At 46.8% G+C, this 23366-nt stretch overlaps 4 protein-coding genes across 6 annotated transcripts; 1 reads left to right on the top strand and 3 right to left on the bottom strand.

Annotated features, from left to right (window-relative positions):
- The first annotated feature begins 488 nt into the window (after positions 1 to 488).
- znhit2 (zinc finger, HIT-type containing 2) lies at positions 489 to 3174 on the top strand. Its single transcript, XM_018728817.2, has 2 exons — positions 489 to 577; positions 1125 to 3174. Exon 2 carries the CDS (start codon positions 1241 to 1243, stop codon positions 3158 to 3160), a length of 1920 nt encoding a protein of 639 aa, XP_018584333.1. The 5' UTR covers positions 489 to 577; positions 1125 to 1240; the 3' UTR covers positions 3161 to 3174.
- Positions 3175 to 4030: 856 nt separating this feature from the next.
- On the bottom strand, positions 4031 to 8706 carry tm7sf2 (transmembrane 7 superfamily member 2). The gene is made up of 11 exons (XM_018728818.2): positions 8630 to 8706; positions 8175 to 8264; positions 7749 to 7945; positions 7291 to 7345; positions 6716 to 6910; positions 6361 to 6464; positions 6140 to 6259; positions 5048 to 5216; positions 4844 to 4924; positions 4392 to 4514; positions 4031 to 4202 (listed from the first exon to the last, which is right to left on the bottom strand). Exons 1-11 carry the CDS (start codon positions 8664 to 8666, stop codon positions 4042 to 4044), a joined length of 1332 nt encoding a protein of 443 aa, XP_018584334.1. The 5' UTR covers positions 8667 to 8706; the 3' UTR covers positions 4031 to 4041.
- Positions 8707 to 9175: 469 nt separating this feature from the next.
- Positions 9176 to 15118, bottom strand: vps51 (VPS51 subunit of GARP complex). The gene is made up of 11 exons (XM_018728840.2): positions 14765 to 15118; positions 13995 to 14124; positions 13641 to 13787; positions 13150 to 13369; positions 12013 to 12937; positions 11651 to 11866; positions 11470 to 11553; positions 10999 to 11133; positions 10660 to 10781; positions 10333 to 10420; positions 9176 to 10245 (listed from the first exon to the last, which is right to left on the bottom strand). The coding sequence occupies exons 1-11, from the start codon at positions 14999 to 15001 to the stop codon at positions 9985 to 9987; spliced, it is 2565 nt and encodes an 854-aa protein (XP_018584356.2). The 5' UTR covers positions 15002 to 15118; the 3' UTR covers positions 9176 to 9984.
- Positions 15119 to 15762: 644 nt separating this feature from the next.
- frmd8 (FERM domain containing 8) lies at positions 15763 to 22200 on the bottom strand. 3 transcript variants are annotated; one of them, XM_018728830.2, is made up of 11 exons: positions 22037 to 22200; positions 21593 to 21704; positions 20647 to 20814; positions 20317 to 20418; positions 19978 to 20036; positions 19552 to 19718; positions 19060 to 19281; positions 18721 to 18844; positions 18439 to 18588; positions 18178 to 18316; positions 15763 to 17693 (listed from the first exon to the last, which is right to left on the bottom strand). In XM_018728830.2, the coding sequence occupies exons 2-11, from the start codon at positions 21702 to 21704 to the stop codon at positions 17575 to 17577; spliced, it is 1362 nt and encodes a 453-aa protein (XP_018584346.1). In that variant the 5' UTR covers positions 22037 to 22200; the 3' UTR covers positions 15763 to 17574. The 3 variants fall into 3 exon arrangements, with proteins under 3 accessions (XP_018584346.1, XP_018584344.1, XP_018584345.1); XM_018728828.2 differs by having other exon boundaries at positions 15765 to 17693; positions 18091 to 18316; XM_018728829.2 differs by having other exon boundaries at positions 15766 to 17693; positions 18091 to 18316; positions 21623 to 21704.
- Between the last annotated feature and the right edge of the window lie 1166 nt (positions 22201 to 23366).

Below are 23366 nucleotides of genomic sequence, written 5' to 3'. Positions count from 1 at the left end.
TCAGCTCAATGAACAAATGTAAATGAGTGAGCTACTCTGTGAGTTGTGCAGAAGATGCATGGCTTCCCCATCCATTAAGCTGCCTGTCATACATGGTACATGCAAGTTGGTGGTTGTAGACAGTGGCTTCTGGTTATTCTGCATGACTTCATGTGACCTGTAGTGTGTTTGGAGGAAAAAAATTATCGAATTATTATTTTGAGTAATAAAGTAGAATTATGCCTGGGGAAAAAAGTCAGCACACATTGTGTTTAAATTCCCTTTTTGTTAATGTATTTGTTAAGGTTTTCACCATTTTAAGAGTAATGGCTGTGGTAACACATGATTTAGACAGACTATACTATTAATCAGTACCAGACCACCCGACTTTTTGTTTACTTTAACTGTATTTCAATTGTTTTAAAATATAAAAAAAAAAATCTTCCTATCGCCAAGGGTTTTTACGACAGTTCATGCACCGACGACCCAATCGCGAGTTTTTACGACAGTTTTACGGCAGTCACTGCGCTTGTGACCGAAATACAGTACAGATTACGTTTAGGGCAGAAACGTTTGCTGGGGTTCCAGCGCTCGTGGTGTAAGTGAAAGTTTGTGTTACTACAGTAATTATTTTATCCTTTCGTGTTTTTAAATAATCTTAGTTCTAAACTAACTTGTTTCAAATCCCGTTCGTTAACCAGGTATTTATTCTTTTTTTCTGTGTTGGTTGATATTTCTCCGGCGACGCGGCTGTGTCACGTGTGTGTGTTATGTTAATTAATACATTTCCAGGTTGTACTGAAGTTATTTGGATACAAAAGTTTCATTTGTGGAATCTGAATTTTGTACTCTTGAGTGCAAGAAACCTCAAAGCACTGTGACTTTCACTTTCTTTTACTGAAATCATCATGTATCTTTACATTACACGCCTGAAGAAACTTGAAAGCCATCATCATCATCATGTCTCCTCTCTTGATAGTTTGTCTGTCTGTGTTTGAAATGAAAGGTCATGTTAGACTCCTGTGGCACATTGAGCAGATACAGTAACTGATGTACTTGAGAAAGGCTCTGCGGTGACTGTGAACTAGCTGCTGAGCAAGACCTGGCCTTCACAGAGCTAATACTGGTCTGGTTCTGGTTTTCAGATTATGTGAGGAACAGCCAATCTTGGAGACGCTTTGGACGACAGTCAACTAGTTTCCCTCTGCCTCACTGCATAAAAACTGACAAGAAGTGCAACGGCAGCTCTGGTCGTCCCGCTATGAATCCTGTGCTGAGGCACAGAATCCCGGCCTGCGTGAGGTCACTGCTGACTGACATCGAGCCGCAAGGAGCACACCAGTGTTGGCGGGACGAGGATGATGAGGCTGAAGCAACTCCTGTGACCAGAGATGGTATTGCAATCCCTGGGAGAGGGACCTCCAAGCCTGGGGAAGTGCTGGCCCCAGCCAGCGAGATACAGGAAGGTGTCAGTGCATGTGGGGGTCCAGGGATGCAGGGTAGAGTGTGTGGACTGTGTTTATCCAAGCCCCAACAGTACACCTGCCCCAGGTGTAACGTGCCCTACTGCAGTCTGGCCTGCTACAGCAGCCCCGCTCATTCGGGTTGCTCTGAGGAGTTCTACAAGGAGTCCGTGTTCCAGGAGTTGAGAAGTATGGCAGCGACGGAAGTGGAAGGGAGGAGGCAGATGCAGGACATCCTGATGAGGCTGAGGGAGAGGGGAGAGAAGGATGAAGAAGGGATGGAGAATATCCTGAGGCAGCTGGAGGAGGAAGGAAATGGTGGAGTAGAACAAAGCCAAGAAGCTCTGGAGCTCCTCTCAAGGCTGGCTGAAATTCAGTCTTCAGGAGTGGAGGACCAAGGGGAGATTGAAGCTGTCTTGGCTAAACTCAAGGAGATTGGGGGAGATGATGTAGGAGACACAGCTGTAGGTACAGATGAGGACAGGGGTGAGGGTGAAGAGGAGGATTTAGCAGAGAGGTTGTCTGGACTGGATCTGGACACCCTCTCAGAGGAACAGCTGTGGGCTCTGTTGCCTAAGCAGGATAAGGAGAAGTTTGAAGCCATGATCAGGGAGGGCGCTATAGCTGGGCTCGTGCCTTTGTGGAGGCCCTGGTGGGAGACACACGATGGGGCGAATTGGGCACGGATAGAGGTTCTAGGAGATGGTCAGGAGGGACAGAGAGAGGAGGTGAGTATGAGTAAGGGTAATTGCACAGTAAGAGAAGGAGAGACTCCCGGAGGACAAGTGCTTCCAAAAAGGAGAAGAAAGGAGAAGACCAGTGGTGGACAGAAGGTAAAACAGGAGGATAAAAATGAGGGTGTGGGGGGATGTTCTCCGCAATCCTTTGCTGACAAGGAGCAAAAGGGGGCAGAGATCAATGTCATGGAGAAGAGCAAAACGGAGGAAGCAGCAGGACATCATGAGAGAACACCTTTATTTAAACAGGGCCATGAGAAGAAATGTAAACCCAAAAAGGAGAATGTGGGTAGAGGACTGGATTCATGGGCTGCTGTGCCTCCTGTGAGCATGAAAATACGTTCTCTCCACTCGCTGTCCCCCAGTGCCTCCCCCTTGGTGCGCTACAGCCTGGTCAACGTGCTCTACGGCTATGCCTTTTCCCTGCGCCTCTTCAACGGCGACCTCTCGGAACCCCACCTGATCCAGGACTTCTGCCAAGTCGCAGTCTCCGTCTCCGAGTCCCTCGGATCCAATCGGGTATTCGGTACCCTCCAGGAGGCTCTCGAGGGAGGTGCTGCAGCTATAATGGCAAGCAGGTGCGGTGGTCAAGGAGACCCTAGGGCTCCAACCTGGACAATGGAAGCTGTAGCCCACATCTTGACAGGGAAGAGCAGGAATGATCAGACTGGGTTTTCCCTGGCCGCACTGTCCCAGCTGCGTGGGGCTCTCAACAAGGCCAGAGGAGACCTGTCCAGGGAAGGCGAAGAGGGACAAACCAGACACAAGTACTTCTTGGCAGCAAAGAAATGTGAGTTTTTGCAGGCTTGGGTCAAAGAGAACAATCTGGAAGTGAGAGCTTTGGCCAGAACAGTGTGGGTGGAGCTTGAGGAGAGAGAGCGGGAGCGAGAGGCTCTGGAGAAGGAGGAGAGAGAGGTGAGGAATAGCCTGCAGAAGTGTGGAGGACTAAGGAAGGGACCGATGGTTGAGGAGATGGATTAAGTGCTGACTGTTATAGTGGTTTGGGTTTCCTGTGTAGTATTTGTAAAACGAATCCACGTTTGCGAAAATTTTGTAAAAACCAGAGGAGCATTTTGCTCAAATGTTTACAGCTGTTTATTTTGTATTGCTCATTCTTTTCACCCAGATTTTACACATAACAAATGTAAATTATTTACATACAAGTAGAACATTAGCAGCATAAAGGTAAACCCGGACATATTTTTTGTATTTATAAAAATAAATATTGGCTCAGAACAAAGATGGGCTGTCTGCTCTTATTTTGGATTTTGACAAAAATCAGTGCATTAAATCTTGTCAAAGTGCTGCCTTCTAGTGTAATGCTTAGAAGGGCCTTTATTTGATTTTTATAAACAATAAATTTCTTACTGTATTCTGTTATGTGTTATGAGGTCAGCAGGTAACAGTGGTTAATATTGTCACCACTGGGTCTGCAGGCTGCGGGTTTGATTCCAACCTACTGCTATAGTACTTCAAGGTCCTTACCTGAATTTGCCCCCCCTAAAAATTACACAGCTGTCTAAAAGGGTAAAAAAAGTAGCTTAACACTCCAAGTTGCTTGAAGAAAAGTGTCTGCTAAATTATTTAATTGATTTTCAGAAAACTTGGAATAATTGTTCCAAACCTTAGTAGGATTTTTAAGTTTTCTTCCCGGTGTGACTGTACTGTTCAACTGATCTTTTGCAGTAGGACACACCCGGTGATAAGTTGTTTTCTGTTGTGCATAAGATCATATCATATTCAGAACTGTTCTCATCCATTTTTTTTGCCGCCATCTTTGTGCATAAACACGCTGCAGGCTGGATCCCAGTCTGGGTGGGAAGTGCCCTGGCCTGTAGTAGTGCTTCCACTCCCAAGTGTGATCAGTACACATAAGGGATGATTCGGTAAGGCACTCTGCGGCAGTACGTGTCCCAAGCCAGGCCGTACTTCGCCCTGCACTGCTGCTCGTCCCGGGCCTCTCGGTGCACCAGCAGCACGGTGAAGTACAGCACGTAGAAATACGGCAGGATGTGCGAAAATCCTGGCGCAGGGAAGCGAGTGGTCAGTAGAACGACTGAAATCTTTTCATAGGAATATCTAACTAAACTTTTTACTGTCATTTAGGCTACGAATTAAACCACTTTATTTCTGCAATGGTGCCATTATTTATTTTGTAATTTTTTTTAAAGGCTGATCTTTCTTAGGATGTGGTTGGTATTCTTTCTCTTACCGCAAGGGAGGGACCATGCTGTGGCCATAATGAGGTCTCCCAGATAGTTTGGGTGACGGACAAACCCCCACCAGCCCGACACCAGGAGGCGCTTCCCAGTGGCCGTGGCGATAGTCTCCAAGGCTGTGAGAGCAGTTAAAGCACATAAAGGAAGCCTCTTCAAATATCAGCCATGACGGCAGCAGATGTCCTAGCGGTTAAGGCGGTTGCCTTGAATTTAACGGACCCAGGTGTGTACCCACCTCCTGCTCAAGTACCCTTGATCATGGTACTTACTCTTGAACTGATAAAGTAAAATTTACCCAGCTGTAAGTTGGTTTATCACTGTAAATAGTTTAGAAACCTAGGTGTTCGTTGCTTTGGAAAAAACACCAGCTAAATTTGTAAAACAGTAATAATGAAAAACACCTAAGGGTAAAAAAAAAAAAAAGACTTGGGAACCAGACACAGACCTGTCACGCTGGAATGGGTGGGGTCCCGTCGGAACTGGTTCTTCTGTGAGTTGGACTGACGGAAGATGTAGTACCCCAGGCCTGTGGAAATAGGGGGAGAAGTTCAACTTCAGCCCATCACTGGATGATGACTTGTGAAACACCTTCGCCAAAGACCTAACAGCAGTTCAAGGAGACTCCCATCCTCCTTGGTGCTCAACCTACTGTTCAGCAGGATTATGGCAGCTGCTCCAATGGTGCTCAGTGGCTGCGGGTGCACCACCAGGAAGTTGGCCTGCAGGCTGTAGGTGAAGGGCACCCAGGCCAGGTCACCGAAGGCCAGCATAAAGCCGAATCCATCGTGCACAATGTCCATTGTGGTCAGAACTGCTTCCTGAAACAGAACAAAAGTAACCAAGTCATTTCAGTGACAACACAGCATTGTGAAAAAGAAGGTGGCACACTGGTTCGAGAACCCAAGTTTGAGTCTGAAATAATACAATAAAAATTACCCAGTTGTTTAAAATGGGTAAATCAATGTAAGTATACCTTGTAAGTTGTCTGGAACAAAGACATCAGTTAAATAATGAATAATAACTGTGGGGGAGCATGTTGGCACAGCGAGTAGCACTGCTGTTTCACAGCGCCTGGGTGGTGCGAGAGGATGTGGGTTTGATCCCAACTCAGCCTGTGTGGAGTTTGCATGTTCTCCTTGTGTCTGCGTGGGTTTCCTCTGGGTGCTCTAGTTTCTTCCCACAGTCCAAAGACATGCTGTTCAGGTTCATCCATAGTGTATGAGTGACAAAGTATGTTCCACTGATGCATGGATGAGTGACCCAGTGTAAGTAGCGTATCTAGCAGTGTAAGTCACCGTGGTAAATAGGGTGTGTGGGCTGATAACACTACATAGAGTTCATTGGAAGTCACTTTGGAGAAACGTGTCTGCTAAATAAATGTAATAATTAGTAACATAAGGTTTCACTGAACACAATATAAGAGGACAGTATATGTCTTTTATGATGTCATTTGCACCAGGCACTGGTTTCAAAACATGAACGCTTAAGAATATGTGACCTCACATTCAGGATTACAGTCCTAACACAAGGACTACAGTCCGGGAAACATGACCTATGATCTATGCGTTTCAAACAAATTATCTCCCAGCATCAGTGAATTCAATGGTCAGTTTTTTGCCAGATACAATATTCAATCACACTTTTTTTTTGCTACAGGTTGTCAAAAAATTATGCAGATGCCCTATGAACTGCCAGCTATCCCACAATACATCACACTCCTGCCTTCTGCCTCTCCTCTCACCTCATTCCACAGGGCATCTGTCACATAAAGCAACTGGAAGCCATTGACCAATAACATGGAGAGGGAGGGAGATCCTCGAAGCTCCACCTCCTTCATTAGCATAGCCAGGTTTATCACGACCTGACAGGAGGAACATTAATTAGATTAATGAATTCATTAAAACCTGTATGACTGACAAGACTCTGGATGGTCACACATTGTTGCACGATAACTAGACTTACCCAGCCAATCAAACCCGGCCGAAGCTCACAGAAGTACTTGAGGTCAAAGCTTCCGATTCGTGGGTTCAGTTCACGACCCATGAAGAAGTCGTAGATGGGGTTTCCTGCGGGGTTCAAAGATGCGGGATGAACTGGTTGGCATTTCTTTCAGACCAAGGAGCGATATACTGTTAATACACAACATATCACATACCGAGACACAATGCTGCCATTACTCAGTGAATACAGAAAAACGTGTACATATTAACATTGTACACCTGGCGTCAGTAATTCCACTGTGTCCTCACCTCATTTTTGTGCGATTTAACAGTGATTTAATCCGGGAAGTCAGTGTTGAGAGTCACCTCCAGTTTACCTGTATTGCCACCCAGGGAAAGGGCATGGCTGGGAGCCCAGAAGGAGCGCAGGTACAGGTATATGGAGAGCAGGAAGGATAGGGCAATGGCACACACTGCTAGGGGCACAAGCAGCTCGAACAGATAGCCCAAAGGCATCCCCAGGCACAGGGACAGCACCAGCAGGACGGCACTGATGCACAGAGCATGGAAACCTGGAGAGGTGAAGACAATGAAGAGGTGACAAGGTACCCCTTAAATGCATTGATATAGGAGGGGGAAAAACTGCTCTTTGACAAATCAATATACAAAATATACACAGGAAACTACTTACAGAAGATAACCAAGTAAAATTTCCAGTTTTTAAAAATCTTTAATGCAGAAAGCATGTCTAAAAATGTTTTTGTTAATGCAGGTTTTTTCCATATTAAATCCAGCAAGAATTCATCACTATTGCAAACATGTCTTTCTTGAATCTAAACATATTTCAAAGCCCAAATGGTTCCATTTATGCCATCATCAAACCAGCCCCTCCCACATCCACCCTGCATTGTTCAACTACCCTCTTTTCCCCAACTCGATCAGCCCTCGCTACCATTGATGGGGTACTTGAGTCTGGACCCATCTCTCAGCATCATTCCTTCAGTCACCTGCAGAGAGAGACACAAAGTTCGCTGTGGACCAGATTTTCATTCATAAGTCCCTGCGTCTGACATTGTAGGAAACTGAGGAAAACTCACTGTGACTGGGATCACTGAAAAAATGTGTTACTGCTGTGAGTCCTGGACTTATAACACTTAATTTCAGTTTTTCTAGAGGGTTCAGCACCAGTTGTAGTAATTCCTCAAGCAAATTTCCGCTTTTCGTGAGCCCTTCTGAAATTTGCCACTTGTCGGTTAAATAATGCATTGATTTACAACAGCTATAACAGACAGCAGCAGCACCAGCACCAGCGTCATTTAACCGACAGACTACCAATCCATATCTTTTACCTACTAACACCATTTTCTGCTTATAATGTGAATCAGCTGTCTGGGCACAGCAGCCCCTCACCTTGCCTACAGGGAGCAGGTAGAGGAAGATCTGGAGCGCCATCCATCCCAGCACCATAGCAATGGCCGCAGGGTCCCGGAGCAGGGCAGCGGGGGGCAGTGGGGGAGGCCACTGGAGCAGGGCGCCCCCCGGGGTGTGGCTGACACACAGCAGGTAAAGAACGATGAGCGGCAGGAAGATGGGGATACAGGTGGCACCTGATGAGACAAAGCGGGGAAAAGGGGTTTTATTCATGAAACACTCAAACTGGCTGCGACTGAAGGGAGGAAATGGACTGAATTATTTTTTGATCCACACCAGCTAAAGAAAGTTTTACACATGCGACACATAAGGGTTACGTATCGTACACAGCACATGTGTACCGGGGCAAATGAATGAGTAACAGATCGGGTTTCATCGCTTTCACACACTGCTTCGCTGGCTCACCCAAAGTCCCTCCAAACTCCCTCTGCACAGGTGGGGACCTGCGCTTATTCGTCTTCATGGCACTTAAGATAAACAGAGGATGGGAGAAAACTGTAGGGGAAGACACGGCAACACGTTCAAAGATCAGTTTGGGTGCAGTGAGAATTCTGTAGCCTCGTCGACCTTCACAAATGCAACAATGACAAATACAGACACAGAATTACTGCAGTGATTTAACCACTGGCCCTCACTGACAGTAGTGAGTAGGCCTATGAATACTACATCATCATGATTAAAATGATTCCACGTGGCTGATACTCTTACTCATCACAATGGATGGTAAAACAGGATCAGTAATGTTGATAGGAGCATAATATCAACCGATGTTTCATTTCGAAATTCGGAAAAAATCACCCCCCGGACCAGTAACGTAGAGGTACCAGCGCTGATTTTTTATGCCTAGCAGCGCGACTCACCTGCTGTGTGACAGAGACGCGGCGTATCGATGCCCATTCACACCTTGCGGCCAACATACAGCCGCCTGCGCGGCACCGCCCCTAAGCCAGCTCATGAAAGGTGAAGGGCCGTTCAGCCAATCAGCGCACAGAACCGCCATGAGAAGACAGTGGGTAGGGGGCGGTGCGACCAACCAGGGATCGGACGTCGAGACGCACCAGCCAATAGCAGCGCAGGACAATACACGTTGATTCAGCGGCGATTGTCAGGTGGTACTTGGCTACATTGACTCGAAATACTGTAGCGCTGCGCCCTTCGCCCGCGCGTTTTAGGTAAATAATTGACAGGGTTTGACATTAGCGATTAAATCCCCCGTCACCGCAGAACTTGAAGTCAAAAACTATTTCTGCACTAAAAAGACACAGAAAAAATGTTTTGCAATCGAATCGAGCATGTCCTTTAATTTTTAATTTTTAAATAGGATAACAAACTTTTAGAACGAATAAGATACACTGACTGATAGGAGGACCTTGTTCTCCACGTTTGCATTTAATACGAGGACCGTGATTGCGCGCGCTCAACCAGACAATTTTATTAATGCTTCCCTCCTAAGAATAACGTTTGAATAAAATTCTGTATATTATTGTCTACACCAATGTGCATTTGAATAGCAAAGTCAAATGACAACAGAAGTGGAAACATCACAGCGGTGGAAACAGCCATGATAAATATGTGGCACTAGATAGGTGTTGTCATGGCACTTTAATAAAAACATTGCTTTATGATAAGAGTATGCTGTGCATTTAAAAAAAAGAGCTTCGTGTGTGACAACATAGCTGGGAATCACATAGGAGGTGCGCTCTGTATTGAAATAACACTCAATGTTCGACAGACATTTTATTTGTTTCATCCTATAGATCCAGTACAACACCGTTACTTCACGATCAAAATTATTATATATTTCAATTGGAGGAAATGTGCAATTAGGAGTGGACTGCGTTCACCGCGTTTCACCTACTGCTGAGACCGCGTCATTCGTGTAGCCTTGGGACGATTTCCAGCAGCCCCGCAGACATTCACATCGCCACGTTGATGGCCTCTTACATTTCGGGAAGTAGCCAACAGTGTATTGCGAACTGTTTGCCCCTTTAAAAAATGTAGTGAAATAACTTCTCTCACTGACCCATGTGGTGTCCTGCCAGTCGTACACTCAAGTATTTCGAATACGGTTTCATGTTTCTGCAGGTAAAAGTGGATTTCCTTTCTCTTCTCCATCCTTCCTAGGGACAGTGAGAAATAAATACATCCTTTTGACCTTTACCCCTTCCCATCTCTAGGCCCCCTCCGCCCGTCCGCCGTCCAAGACCAGTGGCTTCTAGCCCCTCTCGCAGATGACCTCGATGACGCTCTGCTCCATGGGCGCAGGGTCCAGGCAGCGGTGGGCTGCGCTGCCCACAATTTCGTCCAGCAGGAAGTGCACCAGGTTCTCGTCGGACACGAAGCGCCACAGGTACATCTGCAGGTAGTGGCAGTCCACCTGGATCTGCTGGAGGCCGTAGCGGCCGAACGTACGCAGACGCACGCACTCCAGGAAGGTCTTCAGGCTGATCTTTATAATGCCAGTCAGGACCGACACCTACGAAGGAAGCGAAAGGTGAAACAACGGTGCTGATCACAATATAATCGGCAAGACATGAGCGTGTAGGATGATACGTGGACACACCTTGTTGAACTCCACAGGGCTGAAGATGTCGATCCTCTCGGAGAAGAGCTTGTGAATGTTGCTGAGAAGGTTGGTGTCCATGGGGGCGCTGCCGCAGACACACAAACACGGGCTCATGTGAGTAGAAGTGCCCTCATTCGCACACATTTCCCTTTGCTAAGCATGAAACCTACAGGGATCTGATCGGCAAAGACTGGAATTTCTAACTGTGATCCCAAGATTACTAGCTGTTCCGGTATATAATTCGAGGGCACTCACAGCAATAAGTGAAATCCGTTGACAAGTGACTGTCAACGTCCCTCACCGGCTGCTCTACGGCTGCATTACCTGGGCGTGTAGCTGGGGGCGTAGCGGGCCTGCTGCCTGGAGCTGCTGTACACGGAGAAAGTGCGCTTGCTGGAGTCGCTGCTGTGGGCTTTGCGGACCCCCTCCTCGTACAGCAAGCCCACCTGAGGGGTTGGAGGAGAGCGAGTAAAGCGGGCGTAACCAAGAGCTCCGCGACGGAGATAGAAAGTGACGCGTTTTGGACAGCACTCGTAATTAGCACAAGTTGCAAAAGCACAGTTGTTATTTTCATCTGAAGTTGAAGCTGCTGAGGCCCGAGTACAGGGGCACCGTCGTTACTCTGAGAATAAACTACACCGAGGTGCGGTCGGGTGCAGTTACCTGGACGTCGATGGAGGTGGTGTCTTCCACCACTCTCTTCATGACAGCACGTACGTTCCGCGGCTCGATGGTGTTCACCCAGTCCCTCGTCTCGACGCTCTTCCTCAGCATCTGGGAGATGATCAGACCCTGGACCTGGAGAACGCAGGAGCAAAGCTTAAACCCCAGATCCGATCCCCCACCACAACAGGACCGGGTGCTGTGCCCTTTGGAATTAACGAAGCTCCGTTAACCAGTGATCAAGGCACTCGATTTCCTTCAGTAAAACATGCATACAAGACGACAGAACCTGCCAAACAACTGAAATATGAGGGAAAGTTCAGAAGAATCAGCAATAACGGTAATTCTCTTCTCCTTTATGCACTGAGGTTACTTTTTGACCGAACTTCGTACAAATAAAAGCACAAACACTGAGGCAGAGAAGGTTTAGGCACCATAAAGAAAATAGTGGGTGGAGGACCATCGACACACCTTGACATAGTGATTGAGGAGTTTCTGCGCTGCTTCACGGGCCTCCGAACACAGGGCTGTGACTGGAGTAACTGGGACGTGGTGCTGGGGGAGAAGATGTACTTTACATGAGTGCTGTCATGACCTCCTGGACCTTTACAAATCACTGCCATTAGTTGTGCCACCGACCGGGTGAGGGTACCTGAACGAGGAACTGCTCGTCTGTGAGCGTGAGGATGTACGAGATGGTGGAGGTCTCGTAGTCGAGGCAGAGCCGCGATAGGAGCAGCAGGAGGGCAGGCGGTGTGGAGCCGCCCCTGTCGCCAGCGCTCTCGCAGAAGTGCCGCGAGGACTGGCACACGAACTTGATGAAGCTCACGACGAGGCCCTCGCGCACGCCCTGGCTACAGAACTCTCCCTGGGGCGGGAACGAGGGCGGCACAGCGTCAGGACACGCCGAGAGGCGACAGGAGGCGGGGGCGAGCCGCACGGACAGTCCCGTACACACACCCACATCCTCTATGCTGAGAGAGAGAGGAGCGGGGCAGAGAATGAGTCACTCACCTTGAAGTACGGCTTGTTGGAGAAGGTGATGTCCTTGGCTGTGAAGAGGTGCACTGAGGCCAAGACCGACTTGATCTGGTTCAGAATGGACGCCGACAGAGAGGACAGCAGCTCCGGCAGACTCGGCGCGGCGTCCTTCCCTCCAGAGGAGCTCCCCAGGAGAGTCCCGCTAGCCGGGACCGCAGAGCCGCCCACGGAGAGGCGGGGAGCAGCCAAAGCCTGTCTCACATCGGTCAGGCTGTCCAGATAGAAGCTCTGCAGGGCCGAGAGGTACTGCCTGATTCGTTCCCTGGCCGCTTGCACCACGATCTCCGTTCCCTGGCTTGGCACCGCGGAGCCAGGGAGCAGCTTGGAGATGGCCTGGAGCCGTCGGTGGAAGCGGTCCAAAGCCCGAACCAGTAGGGAGTTGTCCCCGACCCCTTTCTCCTCCTGAATTCTACGCTCCACCAGGGAGAAGTACCTTGTGGCCAAGGAGTCGACGAAAGAGTGGAGTTTACCGCTGGCCATCTGGGGAATGTTTTTAGAGGCCAAGTCGCCCTCTTGTGGACGGTTGATGAACAGCTCCTGATAGGAGGCGATGACCAGACACAGGTTGCTGACAAACTCGTTACAGCCTCTGTCAATGAATTCTAAAATGTCCATCCTGGAAGTGGGAGACAGGAAGGGGTTGGTCATCGGGGAGACGGAATCAGCGGGAGAACCGGCGACCGGCGCCGCGGATGGTTTGCCGGACGGATCGAGAAGCGCAGTCGGCCCAGACGCAGGTCCCGCTTCTCGGAGCTCCGCCTCCAGCCCCTGCAGGTCAGCCTCCAGCCGGGACTGCGCGTGGCTCAGAAACTTGTCACAGAGCTCTTCTGCGGGCTCGTCCAGCTGCAGGAGGAGCTCAACACACTCCGACAGGTCCTTGGCGCTTGAACCGCCATCCCTGTAAACCCCACAAACCCAATCACAGCATCTGAGTTCATAGTACAGAATTAGTTAATACTACAACAGAAGTCACGCGCCAAAATATTTTACGTATGCCTTTGGGAGCACTTTACGATATGCTCAAGGCCTCTCGCAGGAAACCCACGTATTTCGAGCTTGTCAACCTTATTCCTCAGAGAACACGCTGCTGATCGACTGCCAGCCTCAGACCTGAACTTTTGGCGCAGCCGTTGGGCCAGCTGCTCCATGATGGCGTGGCAGTCGTCCTGGATGCCACGGAAGGAGGGCATGTGGCTGTACTGCTGCAGGACGGAACGGGCGCGCCTGTGCGAGCTCACGGCCTGCGCATACGCCTGCAGCTCCAGGCACTTGTTGAGGCGCGCCGGGAGCTCGAACAGGAACTGCAGCTTCCGAAGCAGAGTGTGGACCCCTGTTGAGAAGATTACAGTTCTGTCTAAAGCCAAGTGGTTAAGGAATTGGACCCGCACATAATATCCAGGAACCTGGCACTGTGCTCATACGGACTGAATATATGATCACCACATAAAGCACAACATGCGAGTCACCACCACTAATGTCATGCAAACAGACACTGGAACCATACTGGCTCAGGTACTGGATCTGTGATGGAAAAAATGTCCAGCTGAGGACCTTTAACAGGAAGGAGGGCTGAGAGCGGAAGGGCGAGAGTTAAGACGAACCGGACAGCTTGGTGATCTGCGCGTGCTGGTCCTGCAGCGTGCCGCTGATCCGCGCACTGAACTCGGTTATTGCCGCCATGTTGGCAGACAGGCAGTCCATCTCGTCTTCCATCTTTTTGAAATCGTTCTTCATTTTCCTAATTGTGTCTTTGGGACGGGAGCGAGGCACAAAATCACTGACACATCACATCACGAGAGGCTTCCATTCCAGTGCACGCATCACACTGGAGCCATTATGCTGAAAAGGTCCACTTCACGATCGTCATCCCGCCTCCGTCCTGCACCCCAACCCCTTTCTTGTACAATCGAATCTCTAAATCTGTGCTCCTTCCTTGGTTCCTCCCGCCCTCGTACCTGTGGCTGAGATGAACTTGTTGTAGTTCTCGTAGACGAGGGTCTGCATGTCACTGTCCAGGGAGCGGATCTGCTTCACCATGAGGCTCTCCTGGTCCATGAGTTCAGTCAAGGAGCACTCCTTCCTCAGCTGGGAGACAGACCATGAGGGAGAAGAAGGTCAGATCAGTCATCATCAAGCAAGCAGTCATCGCTGTACAGAGGACCAGTGTACATATGGAAAAACGAGCAGATTTTAGGAAACAGCTCATTGATTAATTATGTAACGCCTATATTTAATTAGTATGGACTAAGTGTTTAATTCCCACAGAGCTGAAGAGTCCAGCTCACATTGAGGAAGGGTCTAGAACCCATCTCTTTCAGACCCACTTCTCTCCTGACAGCTCCAGAAATGAGTCCAACACCATCTGCTATTTGAATGTCACTTCTATAGGAGCTACTAGAGGGATGTGAACCAGCAACGTGGTGGTACCAGACAATCAAGGTCCTGTCGGTGTCTAAAGCTCTTTGTCTGCTGTTGACGTGATTTTGTTTACTGGGAGCTGTAAGTCGCTTAGAGAAAAGCACCAGCTAACCGAATCATGTGTAAATGTAAGAGTGATTACACACATTATATAGAAGATCATCATGATCATGCAGTGCTGTTAGGCACTATTATTTCTCGGTTGAGGAAAGAGTTTCAAACAATACGAATCTGATCATTTTATTTATAGCTATGCGTAACGATATTTTAGACTACTTCTCCTGTGCGTGTACTCTCCGGTCTTCACCTTGTTCAGGTAGAGCTCCGGGTCGAAATGCGGCCCGTTGATGTCGCACGGGTCCCGGGACTCGGGCTCCTCCTCCTCCTCCTCCTCCGCCGTCGCCGCCACCGCCGCCACAGCCGCCACCTTCCCCTCGTCGTTGATCCCATAGTACTGCTTGAGCATGCCGTGGACCCTGCGCTTCCGCGCAACCTCGCTCTCCGGCGCCGCGCTGGCAGCAGAAACACTGAGATCCGCGTCCATTCCGGCCCGACTGCCCTAGATCGTCGAGGGCGGGATCGGGATCGGGATCGGGATCGGATCGGGATAGAAACAGAGAAACCTGGCTGCAGCGGGAGACACTTCCCTATCGGCACTGTCGCGAACCCTTCTACAATAAAGTTACATTGAAACCATTACCGTAATGTCTGGAATAAACATGTACCGTGAGAGACAGAAAAAAAAATGCTGTTCGGGCGAGGAAAAGCTTAAAGAGAACAGCGACCAGCCCTGTATTGAACAATAATTACCGTAAGTTTCAGAATAAATCGTCCTTTTACTTTATACGACTAGTCTCTCACGCATGTCGAAGAAAAACAAAAAAGGACGAAAATGGCCTTTTTCCTGAATACACCAGGAAATGTGCTAAAACTACAATCAATTATCAAAACACTTAAAAGCATAATACTGTATGTGGGAGAGATACAGCACTTAGCCTGTTATATTCTTCTCTGCATTATGAGTGGAAATGTTTATTCTTGTATATTAGCGATCAATTACTGGCAATTATATGACATTAGATTCAGGTTCTTCTAAAACAGCACCTTCCTCAGGCCCCTGGTTTTATGTATAAGTGTAAAACAGAAGGAATTAGAAGTATCTGACAAAAATTAAATTAATATTTTCACACAAGCATGGATAACCACTGAAGGAACACACAATTAATTTTCCATGTTTTATTGTAAGTGAATACAACATGAGCATAAATAATATAAAAATCTATTCAACTCAACAGTATGTATTGTTTTGTTAGAAAATTAGTATAAATCAACAGCTTACTGTTTTCACGGTTAATTTTTATAATCCTAGCGGCTGAAGTTTCGTAGTGCATGTTACAATATTAAAACTATGTATACTAGATATAGTAGGTATACACATCCTTCTGAGATTATTATAGGTAGTCGAGCGGTCTGATGATGCACAGGGCTCTCAGTATAACAGGCAACAGTTTTCACTGGAAGAACTGCATCATGGTATCATGTTTCATGTAGAGGATACAGACTCAACAGAGACTGGGCTTGGATTTGACTATAAACCCAGAGCTGCAGAGCACTTACACACATGAAAGGCACTTTTCCTTGATCTTTTTCTAAAAGGATGTAGAACGCCCTCACAGATCAAGACTGTTTCCTCCTGAGACCCAGCAAAAAAGTTCTGCATATATTTCAGGAAACTGCCCAAACAGCAACCCAAAAACATGGTATTATATGAAAGCATGAATGAATGTCCTCCATAAGGTCCTTATGACTCAGCATTGTAGGCTATGCAATTCAAATATGTCTCTGAGTAGACAAAAATGAGGGGCTGGGGGTCAGGAGGTTAGCCATGTCTCTACCACATTTGTGTGTTTATGTGAATCCTGGGAGAAAATACTGACTTATTGCCCTTTGACTTTAACTGTTGTTGTAGAAACAGTAATACATGCGCACATGATTACAACAGTTGAAAAAGGTTACAGCATACAGAAAATTACAAAAGTGCAATTTAGAAAAAAGTTCTCTCATTGTACCTGTGTGGAATAAAATGAAACAGGACCCAGCAATGGAGAACAGATAAAAAGAAGCCTGTGCAACATACAAAAAAGTCTAAGTGGGCTTAGTACAGTCAACTGACCACCTCATGCATAGTGTATGAAGAACAAGTCATTTGGTGTGTGTGTGTCCCCATAATACAGCATAAGTACTACATAACCTCAAACACTCCTGTTCGTACTATTTAGACTGATTTTAGAAGGTTTGTCAACATTATCTTAATCATATCCCCTATACTGGAATACACATAACAGCCACATCTTCTTACAGCAGACTATGGGATTCAGCAAAAACTAAATGCTGCTCAATCCCATCTCTGCCAATATACCAGTATTTTATTAAACACATTTCTGGGCTCTACATGCAAGCTGTAAAAAAACCAATTTTCTAAAAAGTATCCAGCACACTTTACACTGAAATGTAGTTCAGCACATTAAGTGAATAAGTACAGTTTAATAAACAAAGCCTGTTTGTACAAACACAGGAAGCAGGTGCTTCCAGGGAAAACCATTTGCATGGGCAGGTTGTAGCATGTACAGGTCATGATGGAGGAGACAGGAAGAGGCACTGTGCAGCTGGTGCAGTGAGAAAGGTGGCCAAAGACAGCCAGATATCCAAGCACCGCCTTCTTTCATAGGAAATTGCACGACCAGTTTTAATATATAGATTTGGATTGCTTTCAGTTCCCTCTCCTGTGTCTTCATAGTACACTGACCACTGCTCTAGATGACAAGTGTTATATCGTTCAAACATCTACGTCAAGAAGTCAGAAACAATGACCATGCCTCACTCCAGACACTTCATGGAAATAAATTAGGTTTTGAATGCCAATGTAATCTGACTGTATATACAAATTAGCAAATGCATTTGTAGTTTCTCACACCTCTTGGTCCATTACAAAAACATTTATTTTCACTACTACTTCTTTCCCCACTCTCATTTTTGTCTAGATTTCAGTGTACAAATTGCGTTTCATTCGCATTTGGTCTCTGGCCAGTGGGTGGATGGGGGCAGGGTTTCAGAGTCTCACCCTTGCTCCAAACTCTCTGTCACCTGGACAGCAGAGTAAGCAGGAGGAGGAGGTGGTGGCTGGCGGCTGAAGAAGGAAGCGGCTCGTTTTGGCTTCAGGCGTTTGATTTCTTTCCCTGGTGGTGCAGAAAAACAGAAATTTCAGCCAAACAGTGGATCATGAACCCAGGTTTCCACTCTATTGCACACTGTTCTCACATTCATAACTGTATAGATACACTGCAAGTTTAATACTTAACCAGCCCTTGATAAGCAACTACTCTACCTTTCTATTGCTGTTATCCAGTAGCATCTGATTTAGTAGTCAAATATCATCAACATTCGAAAACAGCACTGTTCGCCATTAATTTGAGAAACGGGCACAGGTGCAACGTAGGTTCTCAACATACATTAAACTAACAGGTCCACATTTATTCAGCTGTAAAAATTAAATGTAAATGAAATGTGAGAAACAAATATAAACCCATGTCCTTAATCCCCTAATGCTCCATCCAAGCCCTGGTGCTGTCTCACCATCGTCCACATAACTTATGGTGCTGAGGGAGTGAACCCGGCTGCACACCACACTACTCTGCCTCCGCAGCTTCCCCCGCTGCCCACCCCTCATTCTGCTGGCTGTCCCGGTCAAACCAGCTGGCTGCTGGGATGGGGAGAGCTCTCCATCAGTGCCAGTCGCTGCCGCATCACCCATGGCCCGCAGTTCTACACAGAACTCGATCAAGCCATTCATGAGCTCTGCCTGAAAGATAGGAGGAGGATGGCAGTCTATTAAGGAAGTGACACCTGTCAAGATGCTCTGCAACCTTTGACCTTTTCCATCAAGCCTGGATCAACTTTAAGACCACTCCTCAGCCACATTACCTGTTTGGAGTAAATCTTCAGTAACTTGTTGACAGGGGTGCCAGCCTCCTCTCCATCAAACTCAAGCCACAGAATGTGAGAATCACCTTCCCCTTCTGGGTAGCTGTGGTCCCAGGAGAGTTCACAGTAACGCAAGCCCAGGAGAACATGCTGTAGGTGGTGGGGCACCAGAGGTGTTAAATACAGACAGTATGTGGGTTCGTTTACACATGCACACACACACACACCAGGTCAGTCTTTCAAATCCTGTATTATTCAGACAGGATACCCTACAAGTCTCACCTTCTCTTTAACATCGATGACATATACCCCCTCCAGGCTGATACCCACACTGACAGTCTTGCGTCCCCCTCTCTGAAGGATCCCTTGAGGTGGCTTGTCAATCTCTCCCGAAAAAAAGGCACACCTGCAGGTCAACCACACACTGAAGACATCAATGCCAGTGCTTGTAGCATGTACTAGAAAGACACTCGCAAGGCAGTCTGCACTTCTCACTAAGGAGGCTTCACGGAACCCTTATCTACAATTAATCCAAAACCAAAAAAAATGAGCAATAACTATTGTTCAGTGAAGTCAGCTGATGAATTGATAGGAATGCCAACAAAAAGCTTTTCTCCATACCCATAGTAAGGCAGTGTGTGACAGGTGCTGAGGTACTGGCGCAGGAAGTAAGTGGGGATTGACTGGCTGTTGCTCGTGGCACTCTTGCAAACTGCTTGGTACTCCTCCAATAGGCTCTGCTCCAGCTCAGCCTGGCGCCCCCCTTTGCCCCTCAGGGCTGAGAAAAGGCCCCCTGAACTGCCAATGACATGGCCTGGCAGGAAGGACGACAACTTCTTCTCTCTGGACGGACAGAAAGGGCACATGGGCTCAAAGTTCAGCCACTTTGCGTCAACTCTGAGAAGTGTTTGCAGATTCTATGAAGGTACAAGCAAATTCCACAAAGTCACCAAGGCAAAAAGTCACTGGTAGGTCAAATGGAGCCTACCCCTTTTTGAAAGTGGCAGAAGCAAGGTACCTGAAACATGTGTATGGAAATGATGGATAGACTGACACTGAGGGAAGTGAATGTGTAATTAGGCTGGTGCGAAGGGCAGAGGACACCAGTCTTACCGGATGGCAGACGCTGCTTTATGAATATCTATGCCATGCTCCAGGTCCAAGGCACAGGACAGCGCCCCAAGTCTCAGCCAGTGTTCTGGGTCACAGGGGTACCGGCCCTCTAAAACATTCTCCTTGGCCTCCTCATACAAAAGCCTCAGTACACCTTCATCTTCTATCTATGGTAGAATGTATGTGACAAAGAGAGGCAGGTGAGAGTGTATATAGTGAAGGACTGAATAAAGGCAGAGCACAAGGGGTAGTTATTAGAATACCAAAGAAACAGGAACATGAGTTGGGCAAGGGACTTATTAAAAACCAAAAATTTATGACTCAATAGCAAGCACCTGACATTTCTATATGTTATGACCTATGGTGTAAACCCTCATTTGTAGACTAGGATGAAAGTAAGAACTACACAGCCATATTTAGAGATACCTGCAGCTCTTTGGTTCTGGGAAAGAACACATTCCTTCTGTACTGCAGACATGGCTCATCTGAGAGAGGAGGAGAATGTATGAGAGAGTGGGACAAAAAAAAGGAATGGGCAGAAACTCAAGTAGCATCATCTGTCTCTACAGAACTCAAAATGTACAGAGAACATCTTTCTCCAGAAATGAAACTGAAAAATGGGAAGTGAGACAAGCAAAACACTGTGGAATGCCAAAAAAGAAAAGTTACATACACACAATAGCATCATTTACAAAGGCACCAGAGAGGAAAAAACCACTAAAGTCCTGGAAACTTTTGCACAAGCACAAACACAGAGGAGCATACCCTGTGAGATGTTGTCCTCTGAAGCTTCGGTGAAGCGATACAGCAGATCCTGCCACTGGCGACACAGCTTGTAGGGCTGATGCTTTGGTTTCAGCTGCAGCTCTTCCAGTGCATTGTGGGGGGGGACATGGTTAAGTATGGTATCACAACATGTAACAATCATATACCTACAGGACTATTCAATCCTGGTTCTGTTTCTTCCCCTCTTAAATAAACATACTAGTCATTAGTGAGAGATGTCTCCATTTTTTTCAGAAAAGCCAATCAAAGGCCAGTCACCAATCAACTGTTCTCAGCAGAAACCATAACAGGGTTAAAAACAGTCATTACCAAGCAGTGGCGAGCACAGCCAGAAGGCAAAAGCATCCTGGGCTGAGTCCGGGATGTGGAGGGCCTCGCGGACACTTCGGCCCAACTCCTGCACGGTCATGCAGGCCACTCCCTCCACACATAGGTGCACCGCACTATCCCCCACAAGGTATATCAGCACATCCTGGGCTGCGGCAGAGACAGACACCATGCTACTTTACAAATATTCTGCACGATAAACACATGGTATAACAAACAAAATTACATAACTCTTCCTTAACTGACCACTAATTGAGCATAAAACTTTTTTTTAAAGCTTTTACAATAATAAACACCTTAAACAAGTGTCAGGATGTGGCTTCCTGCCATACTTCACAGCAAGCGATGCACCAGAAAAAGTTTGATATGTCTGTAGAATTTCTAGAAGTTGTCAAAGCCTCACCTCCAAATACATGGTAGTATCCTCTATACATTGCATTGTAGGACATATACTTCGGGACAGACACCTAAACATGCATCTTCTATAGTGGATCAAAATGGCTGGACCTCAGGAGGATATCAGTGTATGGGAAATTTTATAAATTTCTCCTATCATAAAGGGACATTAATTGAACTAGTTGGACGGCAGAGCAGCAGAGCAAATAATGCTGCCACCTCACAGCGCCTGGGCTGTTCCGAGTGTAGGTTCAGAGCCAGCTCAGTCTGTGAGTTTACATCATCTTCCCAGGGCTTCCTCTCCTCCTCCAGGCATTCTGGTTAACTCACGCACTCTAAACACATGTTCAGGTGTGTGGCTATCCTGTGATGGACTGGTGTATTTCCCTGAGCCTATTGTCCAGTGATTGTGGGTTAGGCTCCAGACCACTGTGACCCTTACAGAGTCAAACGGTTACCAAAAAAAGTGACTGAGCAAGTGAACTAAAGTACATTTCTATCCCATACATTCATTGCTTAGTTTATAACCAACCAGGCTCGTGAAATTGGGTGGGGGTCTCACCACGGAGGCCGGAGGAGGACACACTTCCTCGCTGCGAGGGCTCCGACGGCTCCCGGGGGAAGGCACAGTCCCCCGCCTCCATCTAATAGGGAATCACAAGATGTTTGTCAACATAGTGTTTACAAGTTTCGTGTGTATCAGCGAAAGATAACACACAGTACACACAGTAGTTAGCAAGGAGGAAGGAACATTTCTTTCACGCAAACTCTGAAACTGACATTTCGAAATCTTACCCCGAATCCAACGTTCTATCAAATGGACAGCTATTATCGATTATGTTCTAGGTAAAGCAGCGCACTGTGTTACTACAACAACAACAACAACAACGTTATTTCCAGAATACTCTGAGCTCGCTGCCTGACCAGAACATCCTCAAACAATGAGCGAGCTGGATACACGTTAAATAAAATTTACCTGGGTCACTTTAGTAAAACCTCCTCGACCACAAGTTCGACAATTAAACACTAAAACAGCGGCGGCTCATTTAAACAAAACTGCTCAGGAAGGAGGGAGGGAGAATCAGACAAACGGCGCCCACCACAACCCAGAAGTAGCGCTCCTTTGCGTACAATAAGCTACACCCACCGCACCCCGGAAGTAGTTCCACTGCACTTCAACATGAAACGCCGCGTTCTTGCAAACCGGAAGTAGTTGGCTTTGTGTGTTTTTTTCTTTAAATTTCAAAATCCAAACAAACAATCAGCCATACACAATTCTAACAACAATTGAACCTAATATGCTTGCTTGCTTTTTTCTTTTAGGTCAAGGTTTACAACTACTATATTCAATACAAAGTAAACAATTCAGCAGCATGGCTTGCTAAATCATGTCTCTGTTTGAACTTTCTTTACCAAAAATTGGTATTTGTTTCTTAATAGGTTGGATTTGAAACGTATGTTTGGATTTACGAATCCCATGCTGACTGAAGATGATGATCAACTACCATATGGATGAAACGTTCCATGCTGAGCTGGGGATTCAAGATACCTTATAGCAATAATATCATTATTACTTGTTAAACTGGCTTACAATTGTTACTTAATCTAGAATGCCCAGGAGGGGTGGGCAACCACTGGCTCTTGGACCCCCAGAGGTTTTTTTCACCCTCAACTTTCAATTGGGAGTTTTTGTTCTTTTCCTCTGTGGCCAGTGGGCATACTTATTATAGCTTTATAAAAGTACTGGATTATGGTTGTGAGAAGAGCGCTCTATAAAAATGAACTGAATTTAAATGTATGCAGAGGGGGGCGCGGTGGCGCAGTGGGTTGGACCGGGTCCTGCTCTCCAGTGGGTCTGGGGTTCGAGTCCCGCTTGGGGTGCCTTGCGGCGGACTGGCGTCACGTCCCATTCCGGGTGTGTCCTCTCCTCCTCTGGCCTTACGCCCTGTATTGCCGGGTAGGCTCCGCGACCCCATATGGGACAAGCGGTTCAGAAAGTGTGTGTGTAAATGTATGCATAATTTATTTATTCATCAACTAAAGCATGGATAAATACACTATTCACTTCAACTTAATGATATTTTAACTTGTGTCACTGTGTATGTAATGCCACTCAATTAAAATGAGGGCATGTAGGATAATCATCTAATTGTTTATTATATTAAAATTGCATTGGCCTGTTCTGTATTAGCTTTTACCAGTGACTGCAGATACAATCAGTAACTCACCCACCCTCTTTAGCAACCAGTACCAGTTGATGCCAGACATCTACAGTGACCTTGTACGGTTCACAAATATTCATAGAA

Source organism: Scleropages formosus, chromosome 21 (assembly GCF_900964775.1).
Source record: "Scleropages formosus chromosome 21, fSclFor1.1, whole genome shotgun sequence".
In the NCBI taxonomy this organism is placed as follows: Eukaryota; Metazoa; Chordata; class Actinopteri; order Osteoglossiformes; family Osteoglossidae; genus Scleropages; species Scleropages formosus.
This window is presented reverse-complemented; position numbering and strand designations above follow the sequence as displayed.